We start from the raw sequence: 25,656 nt of genomic DNA on the forward strand, positions 1-25,656 counted from the left end.
TGCACTTCTTGAAGACTCTAGAGGTATAAAGGTTGTGGATTAGTAGAAAGAGAAAAGCATTTCAGCTGCAGGGAAAGAAAAGAATGAAACAGTCAGAGGACCAGTGTCAAGAAACCTAGACAGACAAGTTTGATCAGATAATATCAAGGGGCTATAAAGCATGTCATAAGCTTGGTTATGAAAATTTTTCTTCCAGGGTAAGGTTGAGAAGACTGAAGGGAGAGAGATCAGAGGCTGTACCCTCAGGATCATGGGTCAAATGATGGGCTAAGAGTGCCACAGAAGTGGTGGGTATAGGAATAAAGGTCAAAGGGCTTAATCAGGAAATATTAAGAAGTAAAAAAAAAGTGCCCTGGAATAATGGACATGAGATAAGGGCAGCCCTCATTTTCAACTTAAGGAAACCAAGAAAGTCCCCCTTGTGTGTGGCTGACCAGAGATCAATCCATACACCCCATATGATCGCCTGAGCACTATCAAGATGATCACTAAAGTGATCCTTGAGCACAGATAAGAGTAAGCCCTAAGCACCGGATGTGGCCCAAACACAAACAAAAACAAGTATATAAATATGTGTATATTAACTATAAATGTGTACATTTTCCAAATTTTACAGACATAAAACATATATAGCACACAATTTAAAAACAGTCCTAAAGTACACAATACTCTTTTGTAGGAGGACGGGCTTCCCAGCAGTGCTGAATGCCATTAGGGCTACACTCTATGTTATTTTGGTGTCAAATGTGGGACAAGAGGTGCTGGTGATTGAACTTAGGATCTCATGCATCCAAGACATGTTTTTCAACTACTGGGAGCTCTCTACCTGGTCTGACAATGCTCTTTATTTTAAATTTCATAGTCTTGGTGATGCCTTGTGTTCTTTTATCACTTCTCCCCTTAGAAAGTGCTGGCTAAGGAGAATCAATAGTTGTGTGTTCAGGGTTATCAACAATCCACAGGTAAAGAGTGAGCCAGTATCAGTTTCTCTGGAAGTGATGTGGTCCCAACAGAACATCAGAGCATAGTAACAGGCAACCTGGAACGACAATGCTCATAGACCAGGGAGATAGGACATTGGTGTTCAGTTCAGATGTGGAGGAGTCCTCAATACCAGTCAGATATCAAGGCTTAGTTCCCAAGTCCAGAAAGGTGAGCCAGAAAAAGACAGGATGAACCTAAATCAACCTACTGGGCGCATTTCTACATAGTGACACCAAAATAATAGCAAAGGAAGAAAGACCAATTATTCAACCTGGATGCACCAAGGAGGGAGAGAAGCCTGAGTTTGAAACTTGAAAGCATCAGTTCTATTCTCAGTAATAGAAGTGTCAAAGGGGTGGAATATTGGTAAAAGAAGCTGTGCCTTTGAAGAGGCTAGAACAAGCCAGAGTGTCTCTAGAGAAGCATAATTATTTTCAGCGTGATACATATATCATAAACTTTACCTTGGCAGGAGTCTCATTGTCCTGTTGGTGATAGAAGTATTAGACAGGTTCAGATAAAGAATACCAGGACAGTTCTCAGAGATGTATCTCATTGCTTCATCCTGCATAGAACCAAAAAGAAAAATCTTATCAAACTTCCATAGGCTGGACAATTACTCCTTTTCCCTTTCTTTGGAAATAAAGTCCCATGCTGTCACAATTACACTTCTTTGAAATTTGAACACTTGCAAGTTCAATTTTATGACAAGATATTTGAACTCAACTCTCAAACACATCCTGACTCTTCAGATATTTAACAATGACTTAAAACTGGCCCATTTTCAACTTAAAGTCATCCAGAAAGGCAGGAATGGTAAATGGTTTTCAACTAAGCTTCATTTGAAGTGAGCTCATATTTACAGAGAGAGAGGGAAAATATGTATGTGTTTCTGTGCTTTTATTGCTGAACATCTTAGAGTAATTTAGCATATTTCACCTAATATATGGTAAGCTTGTGACTGCCTACAGTAAAATATAAACTGTGAACACATTGGAGATGAAATTCAGTGTTGGTGGTAGGGTGGAGAATCTCAAAAATACAAGCTACTTGCCCCTAGAAAATTAGAACTAAATTACAAGAGAATGGTGTTACTGTGACATAAACAAGACAGAAGAACTGCAATTTCTTTTTTTTTATTTTTTAAATTTTATTGAATCACCGTGAGATAGTTACAAGCTTTAATGTTTGGTACAATCTCACAATGATCAAATACCCATCCCTCCACCAGTGCACATTCCCCACCACCAATATCCTGGGGATAGCCCCCCTTTCCCACCCTCCCCCTGCCTCCATGGCAGACAATATTCCCTATACTCTCCCTCTACTTTTGGGCATTATAGCTTGCAACACAGACACTGAGAGGTCATCATGTTTGGTCCATTATCTACTTTCGGCATGCATCTCCCATCCCCTGTTCCTCCAGCCATCATTTTCTTAGTGATCCCTTCTCTATCCACTCATGAAGCAGTCTTCTAGCTATGGGGCAATCCCCCTGGCCCTCGCATCTACCGTCCTTGGGTGTCAGCCTCATGTGAACTGCAATTTCAAGCATAAGTCTTACACTGACATTTATAAGACGATTGCAATGGAGCTCTTCTTGCATGGGAAACCATTTACAAGGTTTTCATTTAATGGTAGTGATGAGTTTTCCCGGGAATAAAAAAGAAGTCATCTAGTTTTAAATATTTGTAGAACATTAGTCTTTAAAAAAATAAGGAACATTTAGGAAGGGATAAAGTATCACTTGACTTGTGGAAATGTGGTTTGGGATTCAATCTGGCATACCCCACTACATTACTTAAAAAGGAGAAGGTTTGTTTTCAGCAGAATGATCAGTGTTTATTCTTACCTATTTCCCAGGCTCAGAAACTCCTGAGGTTCACACCCTCTTATCAATGGGATAAGAAGAAATTGATTCATTTAGGAGGGCAGCAAACTATACCCCAAAGAGAACATGAGTTTCTTTTGCAAGTTCTATGACTCTGTCCTGCTTTAGAAAAGTTTCTAGGTACCAATGCCACCTAAATACAAGTGCAGGGTTTTCAATGAGCCTTGTATTCCTGTCACTTCATTCAAGCTACCAACATATTTTCTATAAATGCCTCCCTGCTGCCATCACCCAAGTGGAGGATTGTGTATATTTGGATAGATTAAATTCACACCGTATGCCCTTCCTGGCAAGAATGGAGATAACATCGCAACACTGCATGGTAATTTATAAAACAAAACAATGTTCTTGGTGACAATAAAATATCAGAGTGATTGTGCACTAAAGTTACTAGAAGATTGGCAAAAAATCAATAGTGATGGCTGGGAAAATGAGGGTATGGAATTCTGGTTTATACATCCTTAGAGAGGTAATCAGAGAGAGAGTAGAAATATGGGGGCCAACAGAATTTGATTTTCCCTTTGAGTTCAAGAGGCAAAATTTTCTCTACATTTTTCCTGTCTAGAGGAGCTTGAACATGCAAATAAATTCAAGCAAATCCTATCCTCAGAATTTCAAGAAACTTAAAGTTAAATTTCCAATGTTTAAACACAGAAACATAAAATTGAGTGTCTCCAGTGTGGAATGACTTGTGAATTTTCCCAAGGTGTTCTCTAATCTTTCTGAGGGTGATATATTTATAAGGTAAGGTTCTCAGAAGTCAAAGCTTCTTCAATGACGGCTACTCAACCCCTTATATAAATCCTGCCTCCTAGACTATCTCAAAACAGAGAGAAAATAGCAAAATGTCATTGGCTAAAATTATTAATCCTGTGTATTATCAGACTCTAAAACTGGAAGTTTGTTTTATGTTCATAAATTCAATGCAGATGATATTGTTTTGATTTTCCTATTAGAAAGCCAAATTCGCAGAAGATGCCCTTTTACTGGTGAACAGAACTGAAACTCCCTGAGGGTAGGGATGACTCCCTGAGTCATCTTACATTCCCCGGAACACTCATATTTTACAACATATAAATTCCACATATGCCTATCTCCAGACAAGTGTATCTTGAATACTGTTAAGTAGGAAAACCAGAGCAAAACTGTAACAGGACCATAATGAGGAGGACGGGAGAAACCTGGAGGAGCCCATGGAAGCAGCCTGACCGTGGGGTCAGGGATGCTGGTGAGACACAAGCAGTCGTGGCGGGTCTCTGTTCGTTCTTGATTCCCAGATTCCTCAGTATTTTCAAGAATGAAAGTACTGAATGATAAAGATGCTCAGACTCAGGGTTGGGAAGTAGAAAAGCTTACTGGAAAGTAGAAGAGAAAAGAAAAGGAGCTCCCCAAGGAATCTAGTATAGGACTAAGTTAAAAGGGAGTTTTGTGTAACCCCTTTTAAAGGCTCTCTGGTCAATTGAATTTCTGATCTATTGTCAAATGTTACAGAGGATGCAAGGAAGGTACAGGTTTGTATGTCTAGACATGTCTCAGATATTGTGGGCTTTCTGTGAGCCTAAGCTCCAGGGCAGAATTTTATGGTCCTGGAGAACTTCTAAAATGTTAAGACAGGACCCTGGGGATGAAATACATGTTAGGCGGACAGGAGAGAGAGGAAACGTCTGGCAAGACAAAACTGTGGCTTCTGCTCTCACTGGCCAGGGGAAACTGAGGCTTCCTCCTTCACCAGGAGTGTGGCTGCTCTGGAGCACTGAATCTGAGAGAACTGATGCGACTGGCCTCCTCAGTCTAGTCCCTGCTCTCTCCTTTAGGACTCGCTCCATTAGTGACTTCCAGTGAGTGTCTACCAATCTCCACAAACCAAAGACAGATTTCCCCCGGCCTTCTGTCACCTGGTTAGTCACTTTCCTGGGAAGTTCAGCTTATACTTAATGCCTCATCTTATCTTTTGTCCACATCACAACTCACTGCGATTCAATTATTCAACTTAGTAGCTCAGTGAAACTGTTCTAAGAAAAGTCAACAGTGACCTTCTGATTCTCAAATCCAGGAAGGTGTGCTTAGTCCTTAAACTGCCTACTTTTGTCACTTCCTCCCGAAACTGGTCTCTCTCTTTCTCTTTTTCTTTTTCCCTCCCTCCCTCGCTCTAGTTTTCCCCCACACACTTTTGTGATACCTCGGCATTTTTCACTCTGATACTCTGACCTTTCTTTCTTTAGTCCTTTCCTCTTTCTTCTCCTTTAAGAGTTCCCAAAAGACAGCACTATCCCAAAATGTATACTCCATTTCTCTACCTTGATCTTAATCATTTTTGTAATGTTAATTATGACTTATCCAGAGAAGACCATCTAAGTCTGAATCTCAAGCTGCAGACCTGGTTGTCTAAGTAATTAATCTATTGTGACCTTATAGATACATTGAGTTTTATTCATTGAATAAACATAAAGACTGCACCATGCCAAGGTCTGGCTATGTGCTATGGTTACCACAAAAGAGGAGAAACATCTCCAGGGCCACGTAGGCTAGTGGAGTAGGCAGGGTCCCAGAGTAGTTGGCACTACTTACTACTAAGAGCCCAGCCCTGAGAGTCAATGGTGTTGTTGGTGAAAGGGGTGATGCATAATAGTGCCTAAGTCAACCTGCCAAAGGAGATTAGCCCCTCGAGATAAAGAGAAATGGCATTCTGGGCCTAGTAGCTTACAGCTGTCACAACTTAACGTGCATACAGGACTCAAGGCAAGATGTTATTGGAAAGGGAGGAAGAGGCAAGAGCAGAGGAGGCCTCCAAGGCACAGAAATGCTGAAGAACTTTGACTTCATTCACTAGTGTAGATGAGTGCATGAGTGGATGATGGAAAATGTTACTGGAGGGGCCAGATCTGCCTTCAGACAGTGTTGTGTGCCTACAGTGTGTGAGACAGACTGGAAGAGGAGGAAAGCCTGGAGACAGGAAACAGGAAGTGCAAGGCTAGGGTTACATGTTCATTTCCACCTTCCCTGCTAGTATAGTGGATAAATATAAAGGCCACTAAAATGGACTTATTGTTTCTGTTGGAGCCCAATTTTTTTCTCTCATACACACATGGTCTTAAATATAAACAGCACATTTTTGTATAATTATTGAATAGTTTCCACTTTCCAGAGACTCCAGCCTTGGGTATACATCCACAAGATGAATAATGGCATTATACAAATGGGATAACATTTCTTGCCAATGTTTACCATAGTTTGCTTTTTCTACCTTTAATCCTAAATGAGCACACAGGCATGAAGTTTGGCAAAACCCCAACGTGTATTAGTACTCCACTGTAGAAAAGTCTGAATCTATATAAAAACCACACTAAAAGCAGCTTCTTATACTCACTGTGAGTTCTGGGCAGTCAGACACATTCAGCTCTTGCAAATTTTTACAGAAGCCTAAATCAAACAGGTTATACATCACTAAACAACAAATTATAAATGTTTAAACTTCAAGTTTTCCATCCTAAATTCAATGCAATGTATTCATTAGAAAACAAATAAAACTCTTGGCAAGTAACTTATTCTAAGTATATGGTTTCTTTTCCCAGAAAAAATGGTTTCTTTTGGCTTCAAAATTAAAATATACGCATGTTTATTACTGCTTGAGGATTACAGAATAAAGGGGGGGAAAAGAAAATATTACTTTGAGAAAAACAATTTAAAAGTAGAGCCCTTAGTCTTTAAGTCTTTGGATAAAACGTGTCTGTTTCTTTGGGGAAGGGGAACACATGGTGATTTTTTTGTGACTTTTATTTTCTTTGAACATTTTTTATTTGATGGGATGTTTGGCCAACACATGTCAGTGCTCAGGGTGATTCTTGGCTCTGTGATTAGAGAGACTCCTGGCAGTGTTGGGAGACTATATGTGGCCTCGGTGATGCAACCAGGACCAGACACATGCAAGGCAAACCTTTCATACTCTGTCCTATCTCTCTGACCCTTTGTATGCTTTAAGTAAAATTTTCAAACAAAAATGTAGAAATAATTATAAAATCAACTATTATTAGATACTCACCACCTAGATGGCACAATTTGCATTAAAGACTTATTTTTGTCACTATACCACATTTTCTTGCAAATATCACATGCTGACTGTCTTTCCAAATTACATACTCACCTCTACATCCATCAATCTATCCCTCAAAGCATCTTATTTTTTAGATATTTGAAAATAAGTTGCAGGCATCTGCAAACTTCTCTCCCACCCACTGTAATTCAGCATGCAGATCACAATTCAGCATGCATCATAAACAAAATATGTGCTTTTATGACAGACCTGATTTATAAGCGGTTGACAATAAATTTTGAGTAAAGAAGTAGTGGGTCAAAACACCAAGTGCTCAATCAGCCTTAGGACTTGAGGCCATGGCCCAGTTTTGAGCTCCCAGGGAAGAGACACATGTGTACAGATACTCAGAGGACAGGCTGTTATGCAATCAGTACTCTGGGTCTAGTCAGTCAAATTCCACATCTGAGATAGAAGAGAAGCAGCTAGGGCCTGAGACACAAAACAGTGAATGGAAGGAATGCTTAAAGCAAGAAAAGGGGGAGGGGACCCCATCAAGCAGGTGCACTACAGGCCAGGGACACCCCCAACAGTTTTGCCACTACAATAAAGAGAAAACATCTGCTGCTTTTAAGCACATAGACCCACGCAAATAAAAACAGAAATGTTATTAATTATGAATCCATTTTGAACATTTCTTTCCTCTACGAAGAGTGAACGATGTCCCAAGTAATAAAGGCAAATCAAAACCATTTCCAGAATTAAAAAATAAAACTCTTAAAAATTTGTAGATCTTTGATGTGATCAATAGTAAGGACTTGTGTAAAAAAGGGACTCCAAAGACAACATCTTGACTAAGTTTATGAGGGAAATGTTTTTATGGTAGAGTCACTAGAGAGTAATTCGTGCATTCAACAAAGAGTTGTCAAGAGTCTGCCATGTGCCAGAGTCACTCAGGTGCCGGAAATACTGCAGGGAACAAAATAACTAAGAATCCCTGTCCTGTTGGAGTTAGGCACTTGCCTTATCTGTGACTCCAGCAGAGATAATGGTGGAAATCCTGCCACCACATACAGTCTTCCAGGCACTGCCAATTGTGGCCCTGAGCCCTAACGAGCTCAACAAAAAGAGGAAAAACTTAAATCCCTACCCTTATGGAGTTTATGTGTCTGATAAGGGAAACTGATGGTAAACAAAAGAAGTAAAATAGCCACTGTGAGAATAAATTCTGCAGGGGAAAAATAAGACAAGAAAGAGGGTAGAGTGGTCAATAAGTGGGAGTAAGTCCAATTTGATTTTTTTTGTTATTATAGTTTAAGTAACCTGGTTACAAAAGTGTTAACATTTATGGTTTTGATGTATACAGTTACTGAACATGTCCCACCACCACAAGGCTCAAGACTCTTCACCACTGCCCCATGTCACCTTTAGTCTATCTCTTCATTCTTACCTCCTTGCCCACACTGCTTACTCATCTGAATTTTGTAATCTAAACCTCTTTAAAAAACAGTATGGAGATTCTGCAAAAAAATTAAGAATAGAGCTCCCACATGATACAGAGATTCCATTTCTTGGCATCTACCCTCCCCCCAATCCCACCCCAAACTCAAAAACATTAATTCTAAAAGATACATGCACACCTATGTCCCCTGCAGTCCTCAGCCAAGGTATAGAAAGAGCCCAGATGTCCAGTGAAAAATGAATGATAAAGAAGCCAACGGAATACTATGCAGTAAGACAAGATGAAATCATGTAATTCATTGCAATGTGTTGGAATTGGAGGTTATCCTGTGATGTGAAATAAGTCAGTGGGAGAAAGACATCTATTGGATGATCTCACTAAAATTTGTGGTATATGGAGAGACAAAGCAAGGGAATAGGCAGTATAGGATAAATTAAATTAAATTAAGTCCAAATTAAATTAAGTAGAGCAGTCAGAGAAAACTTCACTGAAACGGTGAGATTTGAGCTCAGTATAGTGAAAGAAGAGTAGGGAGAAAGCTCAGTAGACGGAACTTACCTTGCAAACGTGGGGCCATGAGTTTGATCCCACTGTTGCACTGTTTCAGCCAAGACCTTGGCAGCACTGGAATTTGAGATGCCTGATGCTGCCAGCAGTTGCCAGCTGCACTGATGCCCTAGTGAGCAAACACTGCCGCTGAAGACTGTGGCTTCAAGTGAGCACCTGGGCATACAGCACAACCGAAGGAGGTCCTGGGGGTGGGGGGCAAACCCAGGTAAGCATGCAAAAGCATGTGAAAGTCCTGCAGCCCTGAATGCAAGTGAACCTGGCTCAGCACAGCATTATCAGTGGAATTGCAGGAAACAAGGACAGTGAAGTTAATCTTGAGCATTTCTGGAGCCCACATTCGACATGCTTGATGACTGGGAATTCAACCAATTTGATAAAAAATGGAACAAACCCGCTCAGAAAGATAGATATTAGAGTCCTACAATTGTTCGTACAGTCCAAGGGCTTTAATTTCTTAAGTCCAAAGTGATGATAAACTATGGGTTTCAATGTCCACAAGGCTAAGCCTTAACAAGTACTTAACTTACATGGAATAAGTACTTCCCTCGGGCCCAACATTGTGAAGTGTCTACTGCACATGAATCTGTTTTGCCTCCCAACCACACTCCATTTTTGTTTTGTTTGGGGGCCACACTTGGTGGTGTTCAGAGCTTACCCCTGGCTTTGCGCTCAGGGATCATCCTGGCAGGCTCAGGGAACCATCTGTGGTGCCAGGAATAAAATAGATCATCTGTGTGTAAGGCAAACGTCCTACCCACTGCACAATTGTTCCATGTTATAGGTGCTGTAAAAAATGAGGTAAAAATAACTAATCTCAGGTTATGCTATTCAACAAGTAAGACAGTCTGATTCCAGCTCAGTACCCAGGAGCTGGAGAGATTGTTAAGGTGCTTGCTTTGCACATAGCCAATCCTGGTTCAAATCCCAGTACTACATAGGGTCCCCGAAGCATTACTCAGGGGTGACTCCTGAGCACAGATTCAAGAATAGCCCCTAAACAATGCCAGGCTTGACTCCCAAACCAAATTCTAACTCAGGAGCCAAGCATGTAGCCAATAAAACAGGCACACCAAAGGTTTCAGACCCCCTTCCATCACCCTTCTTCTATATGTGCCTTTATTAACTGCCATGCCTTAGCTAAAAATAAGTAAAAAGATGTTATCAATCAATAAGTGTTCAAAATAGTCTGAATTTCCTTTTTCATTTGTTTTTCTTTGCAATGTAGGGACGCCTCGAACCTCAGCTGTGTCCCATTTTTCCTGAACCGCATTCGTTAAGATTACTGAGACGGGTTTCAAAGGAATACTTTCATTGTTCCATCTGTCACAGCAAGTAATTGGGGCCAGCTGAATGTCAGGATGCGCGTGGTTACCATCATAATCCTGCTCTTCTTTTGTAAAGCAGCTGAGCTCCGAAGAACAAGCCCAGGGGGTTCAAAAAGCCGAGCAGGCCATGGCCGGGCAGGTGGAAGGCGAGGCTCCAACCCCGTCAAACGCTATGCACCAGGTCTCCCCTGCGAGGTGTACATGTATCTTCACGAAAAATACTTAGACTGTCAAGAGAGAAAACTAGTGTACGTGCTGCCTGGCTGGCCTCAGGATTTGCTGCACATGCTGTTAGCCAGAAACAAGATCCGCATCCTGAAGAATAACATGTTTTCCGTGTTTAGAAAGCTGAAAAGCCTTGATCTGCAGCAGAATGAGATCTCCAAAATTGAGCCTGAGGCTTTCTCTGGTTTAAACAAACTTACCACTCTCCTTCTGCAGCACAACCAGATCAAAGTCTTGACGGAGGAGGTGTTCATTTGGACTCCACTCCTGAGCTACCTGCGTCTCTACGACAACCCCTGGCACTGCACCTGTGACATGGAATCGCTCATCTCCATGTTGCAGGTCCCAGGGAACCGAAACTTGGGCAACTATGCCAAGTGCGAAAGTCCCCATGAACTAAAAAATCAAAAACTGCGACAGGTCAAGTCTGAAGAGTTATGTAATGAAGAAGAAAAGGAGCCATCGGATCCCGTGTCCCTCGTGTCTGGAAGACCTTCAGTGGAGGACTTAACTCTTTGCCACAATTACGTGTATCCCATCCAAACGCTGGATTGCAAAATGAAAGGTTTGTGATTTCTTTCCTGTTTCTCTTTCAAGGACAATGAAACTCTTCTTTCAACCCTATCCCTCCGTGAATAGTGTCTCTGAAGCGTTTGCCCAGTTATACCCAGTGAAACCTCTACCCCATGATGGTAGGATTTACTCCAAATTTGTCTGAATGATGTGTGATTTGAGGGGCATTTGAGGAAGGCGGAAAGTGTGCTTAGGAGAAGGACCTTTACAGGTGAGCATTTGCTTATCAAAAGCTGTGGCTATCAGGAACTCTTAAATCTCTATTTATTTATTTTAATTTATATTTTAATTGAGTCACCGTGAGAACAGTTACAGGGCTTTTAGGATCGAGTCTCAGTCATACTATGCTCAAACACCTATCCCTTCACCAATGCACATGTTCCACCACCAAAAAACCCAGCATACCCCTCTTCCCACTCCCCCTCTGCCTGTGTGGCAGATGATTAAGCCACTGTCATTTGTGTAGGTAGGTAAACAGTAGGTGGAAACAAGTCCAAATACTGTCTAGCTCCTCCATTTTCAAAGTTCCCTTATGTAGATCATCTTAAAACCCAGTGTCTAATAGTGCAACCCATGTGGTTGTGGACCAAACACAACCCAATCATCTCTGGGGAGGGTGAGATCCGGATTTCTGTATGTTTAAGTCTGTTCAGGGACTAGAGCATGCAACTATGATAATCACTGGCCGACCAAACCCAGCAATCTATCTCTTACACCACAGTCAGAACATGAAGGTCTCCTTTGGGGAAAGGGTGAATCCAAGGAAAACCACATGTGGTTTTAGGTGAATAGGTGAGAATAGGTGAGAGGGAGGCCCACGGGGCAGAATGACAGTGTATACACTGTTCTTATAATTCAACCCTAATGCTTCAGCAAATGGTTGCTATCCTCTTGTATCTTCATTATTCCCATATTACTGCAAACAAGACACAAAAATATTCAAAGAAGGGACTGGAGCAATAGTCCAGTGGATAATGTGCTTGCCTTGCACACAGCTAACCCAGGTTTAATTCCCTACATCCTATATAGTCCCCCTGAGCACTGCCAGGAGTGAATCCTGAGTGCAGAGTCAGGAATAACTCCTGAACACTGCCAGGTGTGGCCCCAAAACAAACAAAATGAAGCAAAACAGAAATACAGTATGCAGCAAAATGAAGGTATTTAACTCAGTAACTGAGATTAAAGATTAGCTACCTCCTGAAAACACTAGTGATTTTATATTCCACACAATCTTGGGCTAGTACTGTGCAGAATTTGCATAGACAGGAGAAATGCATGAAACAACAGAGGGGGATATTCTGTTTAAATAAAGGTTTATTTAGAACTGGTTTGACATACTATAGAATTTCAGACATATAGCTACACAGCTCAGTGTATGCACATGCCTCACTGTAGCCACCATCAAAGTGCTGAAGCTATTGGACTAAGAAACTGGCCCCTGACCCCACTCTTTCCCCATCCTTTTCCCTTCCCTTTCCCCTATGGTAATCAGAATATTTTCACACAGACTATGAGTTATTTTTGTTGTATTTATTTTTGCTTTGGTTATTTATATCCCACATATGAGAGAAACCATCTGGGAGCTATATTTGACTTTCTGAGTTTTTCTGTTAAGCATACTTACCTCAGGTTTCATTGTCACCACAAAAAAAAATACAAGATTTAACCTTTTATAATAGTTGATGAGTATCAATTGAATATATGCAACACTTCTATCTACTCAATTGTCAATGCATTTTTAAGCAGTTATTATATCTCTGGTATTGTGACTGAACACAGGGATGCAAGTAGCTTCTTGAATTAATGTTTTCATTTTCTTCTGATAAATCCCTTATAGAGAAATTGCAAAACCATATGGTCTTTTGATTTATTTTGTCGTTAAGGAATCTCCTTAGCATTTTCCATAGAGCCCAAACCAATTCACATTTCCACCAACAGTGTGAAGAGTTCCTGTTTCTCCATCCCCTTGCCAGCATGTACTGTTGCCAGTCTCAGATACAGGCCATCTTCCTCGATGTGCAGTGACTTCTCACCGTGGCTTTGATTTACATTTCCCTACCCAGTGAACTTGAGCCTTTTTCAGTGTCCATTAGCCATCCATGTGTCTTCATTAGAAAAGTATTTGTTCAAATCTTCTGCCCATCGATTGCTTTTGTTATTAGGGGGTTTACAGAATTATTCATACATTTTGAATATGAACCCCTCATCAGTTATATGTTATGCAAATATCTTCTCCCATTCAGTAGATTGTTTGTTTGTTTGTTTGTTTGTTTGTTTGTTTTTCATTGTTGCGGTTGCTTCTTTAGCTAGAGCCTTTGTAGTTTGGTGTAGTTTGTAGTTTTGTGTAGTTTGTAGTTTGGTGTAGTTTATAGTTTGGCTCTGTGTTTGGATTTTGGTTTTGTTTCGTTTGCTGTTAAAATCCAGCTGGGAGGTTTTAGTAATGACTGTTGATATGATAGTAAAGATGTTCTTAAAATATAGCCTGCAAATTGTTTTTCTAAGTCTTTTCTAAGATAACAAAGTGTATGGCCATGTCTGTTCATTTATGGCATAATACATAAAATTTGTAACAAGCCACCCATCATCAAACTAGGGTTCCTCAGAACACCATGTCATTTCTTCCACTGGTTTTGGAATGTTTTGCTTTGTTTGATTTAAGAGCAAAAATGCAAGATTAATAAGGAACACAGAGACTTTGTCTTCTTTAAGTCAACTGCAGGCAAACATTTATGGGTGTTGAAGAAACAAGCAACATTGCCAAGAGTAAACTTGTTCACTCACTAGAAAAGTTGTACTCCATCCTTTGGCCCTTTCTCTTACTCTGGAAGAAGGCACCTGGCTAGATCACAGCATAGTCAGGTGGCATGGCAAAGTTTACTTACTACTACACCCTAGAACTTTTTATTACTTGATAATGTAATAGGAACAGCATCTATAATGTGGAAGAGGCCCACCTGGGATCCTCTGAACTTGAGAAAAAGTGCTAATTGAGAACCCACTCTGTTGCAGACACTCAACACACTTGCTGTCCACAAGTTGCAAGGATTGCCTGATGGGACACCTGCTTATGACTAGGAAAAGTGAGGCACGGGGGGTTTCCTCACTTACTGAGGTCTCATAGGCAAGCAGCTAATGCTAAGATTTGAATCTTGGTCAACCTCAGCCTTTGGCCAGATGGAATAAATATGACAGTGTTCATACAAGAAGAGCTGTGTTAGTCACAGAAACATGAAAGAATTCCACAAAGTCTGTCAGTCAATGTCATTTCTCTGTAGCCAGAGTGGGTGGCATGTCCCTGATATTGTTACCTCAGATACTGAGGGTTTCACAGTTAAGAGCATATTTTCCTAGGATTTTCTTTTGTGGTGTTGGACTGAAATCTTGAATTATATATTAGAAAGTGAATGTAAAGCTAATTTTAAGACGAATTATAAAAATAACTTGAGGTCTACCCTCAAGCTAAATTTTATTAATACTGCATCTAGTGATAAAGAGAAGTAGATAGTGTTGCATTCATTAATATCTGAGAAAAACATGACCTACACCAATAAAAGACTGTGCTGGCATTTAGAAAGACATGATGTGTTTAGAAATAATTTTCTGGGTTTTCTTTTTAATGACTTCTCTACACTTAAGCCTTTCCCTCTCCAGGAAGCTTATTTATGCTTTGCCATTCTCCCATGATATTTTTGTCTCCCTTTCTTTTGGTAAACATTAAGTTATAAAAATATAGATGCATTAATTGCTTGCTTTTTTTGCCTTTTTGGGTCACACCCAGCGATGCATAGGGGTTACTCCTGGCTCATGCACTGAGGAATTACTCCTGGAGATGCTCGGAGGACCATATGGGATGCTGGGAATCGAACCCGGGTTGATTGCATGCAAGGCAAATGCCCTACCCGCTGTGCTATTGCTCCAGCCCCATTTCTTTCCTCCACTTGTTGTTTAAACGTAACCTCCAGACATGCCCCATAAATTTACTTCCCTGTGCAAAAAATACACATAGTGAAAAGCAACATAAATGAAGCATATGATGTATTTCTTTTTAAATGTTAATAACTTCTTATTAACATAATTTATGAAGTTATTAACTTGTATCATTTGTATACAAGTTAATAACTTTGTAAATTAGAGCTTATGCTATTTAGATCATAAGTGTAAGGACTATTTGTCTTTTTTCAGAGGGAACAAGGATAGGGACCCTCCCAAACAGTGACCGTCCCAATCAGTGTTGGAGGTCCCAACAGCAATTCTTTGCCAGTAGGACCAGTGATTCAATGCAAGGGTCTGAAGATGAAATGCTGCTTGGACTTGCAGTGCTGAGGATATTTGGGCTACCTCATATTTGGGCTACATCATCAGTGCTGGGAGCCTCTAGGACCACAGCCTGCATTACTTGAATTCTCCAGGGCTGTATCCTGTGATGCTCAAGGGACTGTAAGGCACTGAGAACTGAACCCCCCACTTCCATTGGCACACACCTGGCATTGCTCATGAGTCACTCCTGGGATCACTCTTGGTGATGCTCAGGAACCATGTGATATCAGGGATTGAACCCAGGCTTCTTATATGCAAAGCACATGCCCAACCCATTAACCTATCTCTCTGGCCAAATTTGTATTTCAATATTTTATAAATATATACAACTACTTCATTTTATTTATATTTTCATATTACTTATTTCCAAAGAAAATTCCTTTTGCAAGTCTATGATCCAAGGTCTTGTGACAATTAGATTATTTTAATTAATCTTTTGCTCTTGAAATGTAGTAATTTAAGCAACTTTTATTTGGAGTTGGGGGGCATGTCTGGTTATTTTCAGGACTTTCTCCTGACTGTGTGCTCAGAAATCACTCCTGGCATTGATCTGGGGACCATATAGGGTGCCAGGGGTCAAACCCAGGTTGGGCATGTGCAAGGCAAATATCTTACCAACTGTACTATCTCTCCAGTCCCTTAAACAACTATGAAAACTACATAGAAGCTAGAAATCATGGTTAGAATTCAAGTCTGACTATCTGAATTTAATACATTGTTGTTTTCCTTATTCCATTCTCTAAATAGATTAAAATGTCAAATTCAAAGGAATGTTCATTCTGGTTCTTGCCAGAGTGTAGAAATCCTCTTGTGTTCTACATGTGGGACACTTTGTAGAATCTAAAATCTAACACATGCCTTCAAGAGCAGAACTAGGTCTGTGTCCCTAAGACAGTGGCTACTATGCATGATGTCATTTGCTTCTTACAACCTTAGTAGGACCCTATTATCAGCCTCACTTTATAGATGAAGGCACTGAAGAGTAGAGAAATTGTCCTTCTGGAGTCAACAAAGGTAGATCCAGGCAGCTCCTGATCCACTGACCACCACATAACGTCACTTCCTTCATGACTCTGGGTACACCTATTAACTAAGAAGAATTCTAAGCAATTCCTGGGTGCTGAGCCTTGTTAAAAATACACATGTACATGTAAATACTCAGAAAATCCTTATATAGATCTAGGGGTTGTGACTTGCATGGCTGACAGATGATGAATCAGACACTGATTCAATAAGGAATTCAATATGTGCCAGTTTGACCACATAAACCACAAAGACCACTATTTTTTGCCTTAAACATCTGACATCAAGAAAAAGAAATAATAGTTTTATTCATAGGCAGATCAGCTTGCCAGAAAAACTTAGTGTTTCAAAGGGAATAAATGTGAATTAGTTGAAAGGCATGTTTATGCCATATTGAGGTCAATGGACTTGCCAAAAATACAAGAAAGTAAAAGTTTTTCAAATGCCTTTTTAACTTCACATTTACAAAATAATATGCTATATATTTCTTTGCTTTTTGGGTCACACCCGGCGATGCACAGGGGTCAGTCCTGGCTCTGCACTCAGGAATTACCCCTTTTGGTGCTCAGGGGACCATATGGGATGCTGGGAATCGAACCTGGCTTGGCCGCGTGCTAGGCAAACACCCTACCTGCTATGCTATCACTCCAGCCCCTAATATACTATTTTTAAGAAATCACTTAACTTCTAATATTAAGACTGTGGATGATTATGCAGGAAAAATTGCTCCCAGCTGCCTTCAAAGTTAATTTAACCACTGGTTTGAACAATACTTAAGAATTTTTATATATGCAATAAGCAGAGTTATTCATGTCTCTTTCCCAATTCTACCAAGATTTCAGAATATTTCTGACATTTCTGACAGAACTATTAACAAGAACCTAAATGTCAGAAATTACATTGAGAACTTTTTCCAGTTTCCTCCTCAAAATCAACAAAGTTTGGTTGGGGGAGGAACCTTGAAAGGGAGATAATCAAGTAAATATGTTATTTATAGAGGGTTTACCAAGAATTTTGGGTAGCAGCAAATAACCATGTGGTGCCTGGTCTAGAAATGGGGACACTGACCAAATCTGACTTCTGGTTGAAGAAAATTATATAACCTTTATTAAAGACAAGCATACTTTTACATCAACATTTGTAAATTCTCATTTGAGCATAAGATTAAAAAAATAAACAACTCTTTTTATTTTACTCATCAACACAAAGAGTAAAAAACTTTTTTTAATTCAGAGACTTTTTCCATTTTTTTCTCTGACATATTTGGTTAAGGTTTTGGTTTGCAAAACCTGGTACTACTTGTGGATTCTATTTTTACTCAGAGCTACTGCTGACAATGCCAAAGTGGGTTCAGCAATTCAGTCTTCTCCAGCACCCCCAGATCCACCACATTTAACTTTAAGTGGGTTTCAGAGTGTTCTCAGAAACATTTTTCCTACCCATTTATTTGTGGTGAGCCAAATTGACTGTGTCCTGCCATGGTTCTTGTGAGGTCTCTGTCATCCACCCTTATGTCCAGCCTTAGAAGATGTGGGCTCAGCAAGCAACTCCTGGTAAACAAGCTGCTTCCTAGAAGTTAGAAGATGCTCCTGGGGACCAGGATGACCTCCAGCTTCCTAATGGCTTCAGAGAGTCTTAGGATTTAGACTTATACTCAGAGTGACAGGTGGGGGGACCATTGAAGAGCAACTGGAATATCCTGCCATCCAGAACTTGAGAAGCCATCTGAAATACTGATCTGATTGGCATAGGTTTTAACAGACTCATGAAGACCAAGACCTCTGTTCGGGTGATCAGAAAAAGAGGTGAAGTTGAATTGGACCAATGTTATTCAAAGAAGGAAGTGAGAAGAGGTGGGGTGTTAGGGGCTAGGGGTAAAATAAAACTCTATTATGTTATTTTGTAAAGCATTCTGAGACAATGCCACAGCCATTCTCAATACCCAAACACAGTATGTCCATGGTTTTCCTTCTGTCTGTCTTCCACTCCCTCTGTGGTTGTGCAGTTGTTGCTAGGATCTCCATCTTCTTGTTCACATAGTGCTCAGGGGAGTTAAGTTCTTTAGTTAGGGTATTGCTGGTCTGGGTCAAATAGAATGAACAGCCTTATTAGAGGCTAAAAGTAATATCGCCCCTAACTGGGTAGGAGACCAGGCCACAGTCTGAAATGAAAAATTCATCAAGAGAAAGCAAATTTAACCAAAGTAATTACTAGTAAGTCAACCTATTGAAGACCCTGGATTCTGGGGTATTAATTAGATATTATTAATATTATTAATATTAATTAGATTTATTAGATAAAAAGTAAACCTGAGTTTTTATGGGGAAAAAATAAAGATACACATGTAAATGTGTATTATGGGTTAAAAAATAGTACCACTTTTGGAAAATATACTAAAGTTTTATTAGCAATTCAAGTATTCTGTACTGAGAGGGGCATTATGAATATCAACTTTCATAAACTTAATTCATGGTACCTAGTTCAATTTATTTATTAATTCAGAAAGCCTTTGAGTCATGCTATTTCTCAGCTCTCAATTAATCTGGACATTTATTTGTGCTTAGAGTTTTCTTTTATGGGAATAGTATATGTCTCTTCAGGCTTCCCTTGTCCTACTTATAGTGGAAAATATAAAACATCTTAGAATATTTTAACTATAAATGAAAAGGACAAGTACTGAATAAAATATAAGCTAAGCAGTCTAATTTTTAGAAGTCTGATTTAACGACAAACATAAATACTAAAAGATGATTTATATAAACCTTGATTTCCTATTAGCCTGAGAAGAACAATCCGGATGGTTCTTTCACACTTTCCCTTTATTCGTAGTAAAGGCAGCAACAATATTCTTGTTCTTGTTGCCCCTGTGAATTCCAATGTCTGCTGTACTCCAGGAAGATTCAGGAAGTGATGGGGTATAATCTTAAAGATTCTCGAGTAAGTGGAAGGTAAGGAATCAGAGGCAACAAGTCATTGCTACTCTCTTGAATTTCCGCTCCCAAGGAAAGAGAAATATGGTAACAACTTGAAAGTGAGCAAGGTCAAGAGATTTTTGTTTATCAGGCTAGAGCAATAGCACAGCGGGTAGGGCGTTTACCTTGCACTTGGCCAACTGGGGTTCTATTCCCAGCATCCCATATGGTCCCCTGGAGCACTGCCAGGAGTAATTGCTGAGTGCAGAGCCAGGAGTAACCCCTGTGCATCACCAGGTGTGACCCAAAAAGCAAAAAAAAAAAAAAGAGAGAGAGAGAGAGAGAGATTTTCATTTATTTCTTAGAGTAGTGAGATCTGAGCTTATTCATGGGCACATGGGCACGAGGAACCTGAGCAGAGGGACAAAATGAAGATGGCACACAGAAGCATAAAGTAATAATAAAAACTCCAAGAGGAATAGAAAAAAATGGAAAGAATAGGAACTCTCTCTCTCTCTCTCTCTCTCTCTCTCTCTCTCTCTCTCTCTCTCTCTCTCTCACACACACACACACACACACACAGATTTGTTGATTTCATTTCCACCACTTTCTCCTAAAGTCTCCCAGGTGACCCCAAGGGACAGCTAGGCTTGCATTCCAGCCCACCCCAGCTAAGTGAGCCGACAGAACTGCCCTTCTCGCTGTCCTCTTTAATTCCTGCCACTCCTTTCTGACGTGCTTCTGAGCTCACAAAAAGTGATAGTTGCTCTTCCAAGGATGATACATTAGCCTGGCTGAGTTTTAGATGTTTTCCCTTTAAAAGCTGAATTTTCATTCTTTTTTATTTTTTTAATTTTTATTTTATTGAATCACCGTGAAAAAAATACAAAGCTTTCAGGTTTAAGTCTCAGTCATATAATGATTAAACCCCCATCCCTTCACCAGTGCACATGTTCCCCCACCAAGAACCCCAATATACCCCCCTCCCACCCACCCCTCACCTAAGTAGCTAACGATCTTCACTTTATTCTCTCTATACTTTGAATATATCCAATATTTCAATAGAGAACTCACTATTATTGTTTGGAATTTTCCCTCAACAATCAGGCCTGCTGAAAAGACATCATTTAATAATTTCTTTTAATTGCTGAGAATAAAGACTCTATGAGCTTGGGGCCACGCGGTTTTGGATTTCTGATATTTTAGCTCAGTTGACAGTCTAGATGCACTTCTGTAAGAAGCTGCTCTGGATGCCAAAATGGTTTAGAAGACCTCTCGGATCATAGTCTTTAGGAGCAGAGGGTCCCTAAAAGCTGACTTTTCACTCACAGGTATGAGTGTCAGAGAAAACAGGGTTAAGAGAAGAGTTTTGTGGGTTTTTTTATTAAATCACCATGTGGAAAGTTACAAAGTACTCAGGCTTATGTCTCAGCTATACAACATTCAAACGCCCATCCCTTCACCAGTGCCCATATTCCACCACCAAAAATCCCAGTATACCTCCCTCCCACACCCCCCACCCCCAACTGCATAACTGATGAATTTCACTTCATTTTCTCTTTACCTTGATTACATTCCATATTTCAACACAAAACTCACTATTGTTGTTGGAGTTCCCCCCCAAGGACAGCCCTACTACCAAGGAAGCATTCGATAATTAGTTTTCCATTGCTTAGAATGAAGAGATATGTAGCCCCACTGCTCCAAGTACATAACTCTTTTTTTTCTATTTTTCCTTTTCCTTTTCCTTTTTTATTCCCCCCTCATCCCCCTTCCTGCGCCTCATAGTATGGTGGACGCCACACCGCGTTTCTCCCCAAAAATGGGAAACAACTGGGAAAAAGGGATATTTCCTCTTCTCGGCTGGCGTGGGGCTGTTGCTTAGTTCAGTCTAGAGAAATGGCTGCTACTTTGACTATCTTCAATATTTCAACAAAAAACTCACTGTTATTATTTGGAGTTTCCCCGCAAAATCAGACCTGGTAAAAAAGGAACCGTTTCACATTGCTGACAATTAAGAGATGTTAAGTCGCGCAGCTGCAGCAGCGGCCACGCGGTTTTGGAATTCTGAATAAAGTCCAGGGAAAATTCTGCCAGAAACTGCATAGCCCATCTGAAAGTCCCAGTGCATTGCTGTAAGAAACTGCACTGGATGACAAAATGTGTTAGAAGGTCTCTGGAATCAAAGTCTTTAGGCGAAGAGGGTCCGTTTTACTCTCAGCAGCTCCCGGTTTATCTGGGCCTAGGGCGTGCCGGTTACACCCATTTCCCATGATTTCCTAGGAGGCCCAAGTGTAAAAACCGTATACCTCTGGGTTAGGCATCTTAGAAGATGGCTCTCACCACGTGGATATTGCTGCCGCCGCCATTTTCCGTGCAGAAAAACTGGGTGGAGAGGAAAGATCCATCCCCGGGAAGCATGGGGTTGTAGCCCAGCTCACAGTCCCAGTGCATTGCTGTAAGAAGCTGCGCTGGATGCCAAAATGTGTTAGAAGGTCTCTGGAATCAAAGTCTTTAGGCGCAGAGGGTCCCAAGAGAAGAGATTAATAACGTGAATGTTATTAATTTTTTTTAGAGCTGAAGAAAGTTCCCAAAAACATCCCTCCAGATATTGTTAAACTTGACTTAGCATACAACAAAATTAATCAACTTCGGCCCAAGGAGTTTGAAGATGTTTATGAGCTAAAAAAACTAAATCTCAGCAGCAATGGCATTGAATACATTGATCCAGGTAAGTTCTACACAATAGCCCTATGGATGGACCGGAGATGTTCTCTGAGTTTCTTCCGAGGCAATTTTATATTAAATAAAATTGGTTTTTGACTGAAATTTTCTAAAATACTGAATTTAAACATGATGTCTGAATTAGTTGTTTAGAATTGGATAAAAGTTGCCAAAATGTTGTTTTCCTGTTGTATGTAATGCTATTACTAGGCAACAGTTGCTCAGTTGGTCCAAATAAAAACATTTTTGTATAAATCATTTAAAAATTAAGAATTTGTGGCTAGCAATCCACAATATGTTAATCATGCACTAAAAACTTATTTTTGTCAGCATCCCTTGAGTTTTCCATGTATTTTCTTCTCTGGTGCTTTAACATCATTCCTTTGTATTATGTTTCCATTTCTTCTCCAATTGTTTGTTTTTCCTTCAATAGAATTTGAAGATTGTCCTGAGGATTGTATGTAAAGTCTATGCTTGTGGCTTATTAGGTCTTACACTCATTGTAAGACCTAATAAGCCACAAGCTTATTAACCCTTTTTGGCACCCAAAGTGGCTTCTTACAGAAATGCATCTAGAATGTAAGATTGGTCTTACATTCATTTTTTATTATTGTTAATGTTGTTTTTGTTGTTGCTGGGGAAACCACACCCAGCAATGTTCAGGGGTTACTCCTGGCTCTGCACTCAGGAATACTCTGGCAATGCTTGGAGGGCCATCTGGGAAGCCCAGGATTGAACCTGGATCACAAGTATGGCAAGTGCCCTATTCGATATACTATTACCCTGGCCTCTGGTTTTATATTCATCTTAGTGGATCCTTTGTTCCCACCATTGTGTAAGTTTTGTATCTTACTGATTCAAGGTGAAATTGCTTTTCATTTTATGAGCTCCTTAACTTTCAGAAGACCAGTTCTATAGAACTGAATTGCTATAATTTCTTTTAATATATAAACCTCTTTTTTAATTCTTCCTTCTACCCCAAATGATAACCAAGCAAAATAGAATATTCTCATTGAAAATCCTTTTCCTTAAGACTCTGGAATATCTTGGGGGCTGGAGCAATAGTACAGCGGGTAGGGTGTTTGCCTTGCACATGGCCGACTCAGGTTCAATTCCCAGCATCCCATATGGTCCCTGAGCGCCACCAAGAGTGATTTCTGAGTGCATGAGCCAGGAGTAACCCCTGTGTGCAATGCCGGGTGTGACCCAAAAACCAAAAAACAACAACAACAAAAAGAATCTGGAATATCTCAAGTCATTTCCTTCCATCTTGAATGGTTTCTATATAAAAGTCCGTGAATAATTTTACAAAGTTCCCTTATGTGCAATTTGCTTTTCCTTTGATGCTTGAAGTAGTCTATTTTTTAGTTTTTAACACTTCAGTTGTGTCCTGGAGTATATTTATTTGGGCTTGAACATTATCCCAGCAAACAGCCCTGGTGTGGATAGAGCAGATGTGCTGTGTTAACTCAAGGCCAGATGCAGAGAGGAACCTCTCTGATGAGGCCACATTTTTCAGTCACTTGACTTCCCAATACATTCCACAATCAAATTCCAGATGTGGGTGCCCAGGTGTTGCAGGTGAAGATGTGAGTCCCTACCCTGGATAAACATCTTGATGGCAGTCATAGGAAACATCAGATGCCTCTGACACCAACAGCAGCTGGGGGGAGGGGTGTTTCCATCTTTAGTTCCTGCTCCTTGGCTCTTCACTTGCTGTCTGGACTCTGCTGTTGCCAGCATCCCTCAGCCCCCCCCCCCCCAGGACTCAGCTGTGGAATTCTGTTCCTCAGTTCTTTTCCCAAGGCTCTCTAGAGAAAAGCCCCTCTGTTTTGCACCTGGCCATGCTCAGGGCCAGTCTCCCTCCTCTCATCATTCAGGACACAGAAGGTGATCTTACTGACAGGCTGTCCTACCTTCCCCCAGGGATGTCCTATCTTCTCTGTAAGGACACTGCTCCCCCAGCCGGCTGGGCAGGTTCAGAGCTGCTATTTCACTTTCCTAATTATTTAGTTGAAAATTCAGGCTGAGAATTGGCATCCTGCCAGGATCTTGAAACTAGCATATAGTAATGTCTAAAGGGGAATTTTTTAAAAAGTCCCTGGGAAAACAATGCTTTAGCTAATAAAAAAATAAAAATAAATAATAAATTAAAAGGAATTCAGAGTTTGCTTTTTCTGTTATTCATTATGTCCCAACTTGTTCAAAGTAAGGTTTTTAGCAATTTTTTAAAGTAAATTGGAACAATTTGCTAAGCACTAAGCTTATGAATTAAGATAAAATGTGCTCCAACCAGAGCCAAGCATGTTTTGTCTAATCCTAGGTGAATACCTATTTCCTTTTCTGTACTTCAAATCCCTTCATCATTTGCTAAGCAAAACCTCTTTCTGTAGAGGTAAAAATAAACATTGAAAATTAACACAATGGATTTGGAAATAACTGAGACTATTATCCTACTGATCATATTTATAACAAACATAATACATATGATTTCATAATGCTATTTCCATTTAAAAGTCCTATTTATGAAAATTATTAGTAATACTAGTAATAAAAGGCTGGAGCGATAGCACAGTAGATAAGGCATTTGCCTTGCACTCGACCAACCCTGGTTCAATTTCTCCGTCCCTCTCGGAGAGCCCCGAAAGCTACCGAGAGTATCCCACCCACACGGCAGAGCCTGGCAAGCTACCCAGGGCATATTCGATATGCCAAAAACAATAACAAGTCTCACAATGGAGATGTTACTGGTGCCTGCTCGAGCAAATTGATGAGCAATGGGACAACAGTGCTATGCTGCTACTAGTAATAACATAATGTTAATATCACAAATATTTTGAAGACAACTGCTTCTTCTGCTTTTCTTTTTTTTAATTTTTTTTAACTTTTTATTAAATCACCATGTGGAAAGTTACAAAGTTCTCAGGTTTATATGTCAGTTATATAACATTCAAACACCCATCCCTTCACCAGTGCCCATATTCCACCACCAAAAACCCCAGTATACCTCCCGCCCCCACCCCCTACCCTCTACTGTCTTCTGCTTTTCTTAATGGTAATTTTATACCATGTAGCACTGTCATCCCATTGTTGTTCATCAATTTGCTCCAGTGGGCACCAGTAACGTCTCCATTGTGAGACTTGTTACTGGTTTTTGTTTTTGGTTTTTTTTTTTGGTATATCAAATATGCCATGGGTGGCTTGCCAGAATAGAGCAAGTACTTTAGTATTGTAGAAGTAAAGGTTAAGAATGAATGTTTAGAGCCACAAAGACATATTACTATTTTACTATTATTTTACTATTCCTAACATCTTTTTACTATTTTACTATTCCTAACATCTTTTAGCTAAATTAAATCTTAGCTTTAAAAAATGTTCAAAAAGACTAGCAGTATGATATAATTTCATAGCTTAACCTATACAAATGGTGTAAATTTTGGAATGTCTTTAAATAGTTTGGTCAAAGTAATTTTCACTTCATTGTATATAAGAATACTAGAAAAATACTCTTTTCCAAATGAAGCAATCATCATTTTAGTGTGCCGATTAGTGACTAATAGCCAGTCCACAAAGCTGAGCCACAGGCTGTAGAATCTGGGGCCAGAAACTGTTTTTGTACT

General features: G+C 40.0%; 2 protein-coding genes across 2 annotated transcripts in view; one reads left to right on the forward strand and one right to left on the reverse strand.

Moving 5' to 3' along the window:
- Positions 1 to 25,656, reverse strand: part of FBXL13 (F-box and leucine rich repeat protein 13) — a 223,426-nt gene that overhangs the window by 109,699 nt on the left and 88,071 nt on the right. Inside the window, exons 10-11 of the mRNA XM_004602271.2 lie at positions 6,243 to 6,295; positions 1,449 to 1,549 (exon numbers count right to left, since the gene is read on the reverse strand). Coding sequence (XP_004602328.1) covers positions 1,449 to 1,549; positions 6,243 to 6,295 — 154 coding nt within the window. The remainder of the gene's footprint in view (positions 1 to 1,448; positions 1,550 to 6,242; positions 6,296 to 25,656) is intronic.
- Positions 1 to 25,656, forward strand: part of LRRC17 (leucine rich repeat containing 17) — a 38,185-nt gene that overhangs the window by 5,821 nt on the left and 6,708 nt on the right. Inside the window, exons 2-3 of the mRNA XM_004602129.2 lie at positions 10,163 to 11,052; positions 21,888 to 22,043. Coding sequence (XP_004602186.2) covers positions 10,296 to 11,052; positions 21,888 to 22,043 — 913 coding nt within the window. The 5' untranslated portion in view covers positions 10,163 to 10,295. The remainder of the gene's footprint in view (positions 1 to 10,162; positions 11,053 to 21,887; positions 22,044 to 25,656) is intronic.

This window comes from Sorex araneus, chromosome 1, assembly GCF_027595985.1.
Source record: "Sorex araneus isolate mSorAra2 chromosome 1, mSorAra2.pri, whole genome shotgun sequence".
Lineage (NCBI taxonomy): Eukaryota > Metazoa > Chordata > Mammalia > Eulipotyphla > Soricidae > Sorex > Sorex araneus.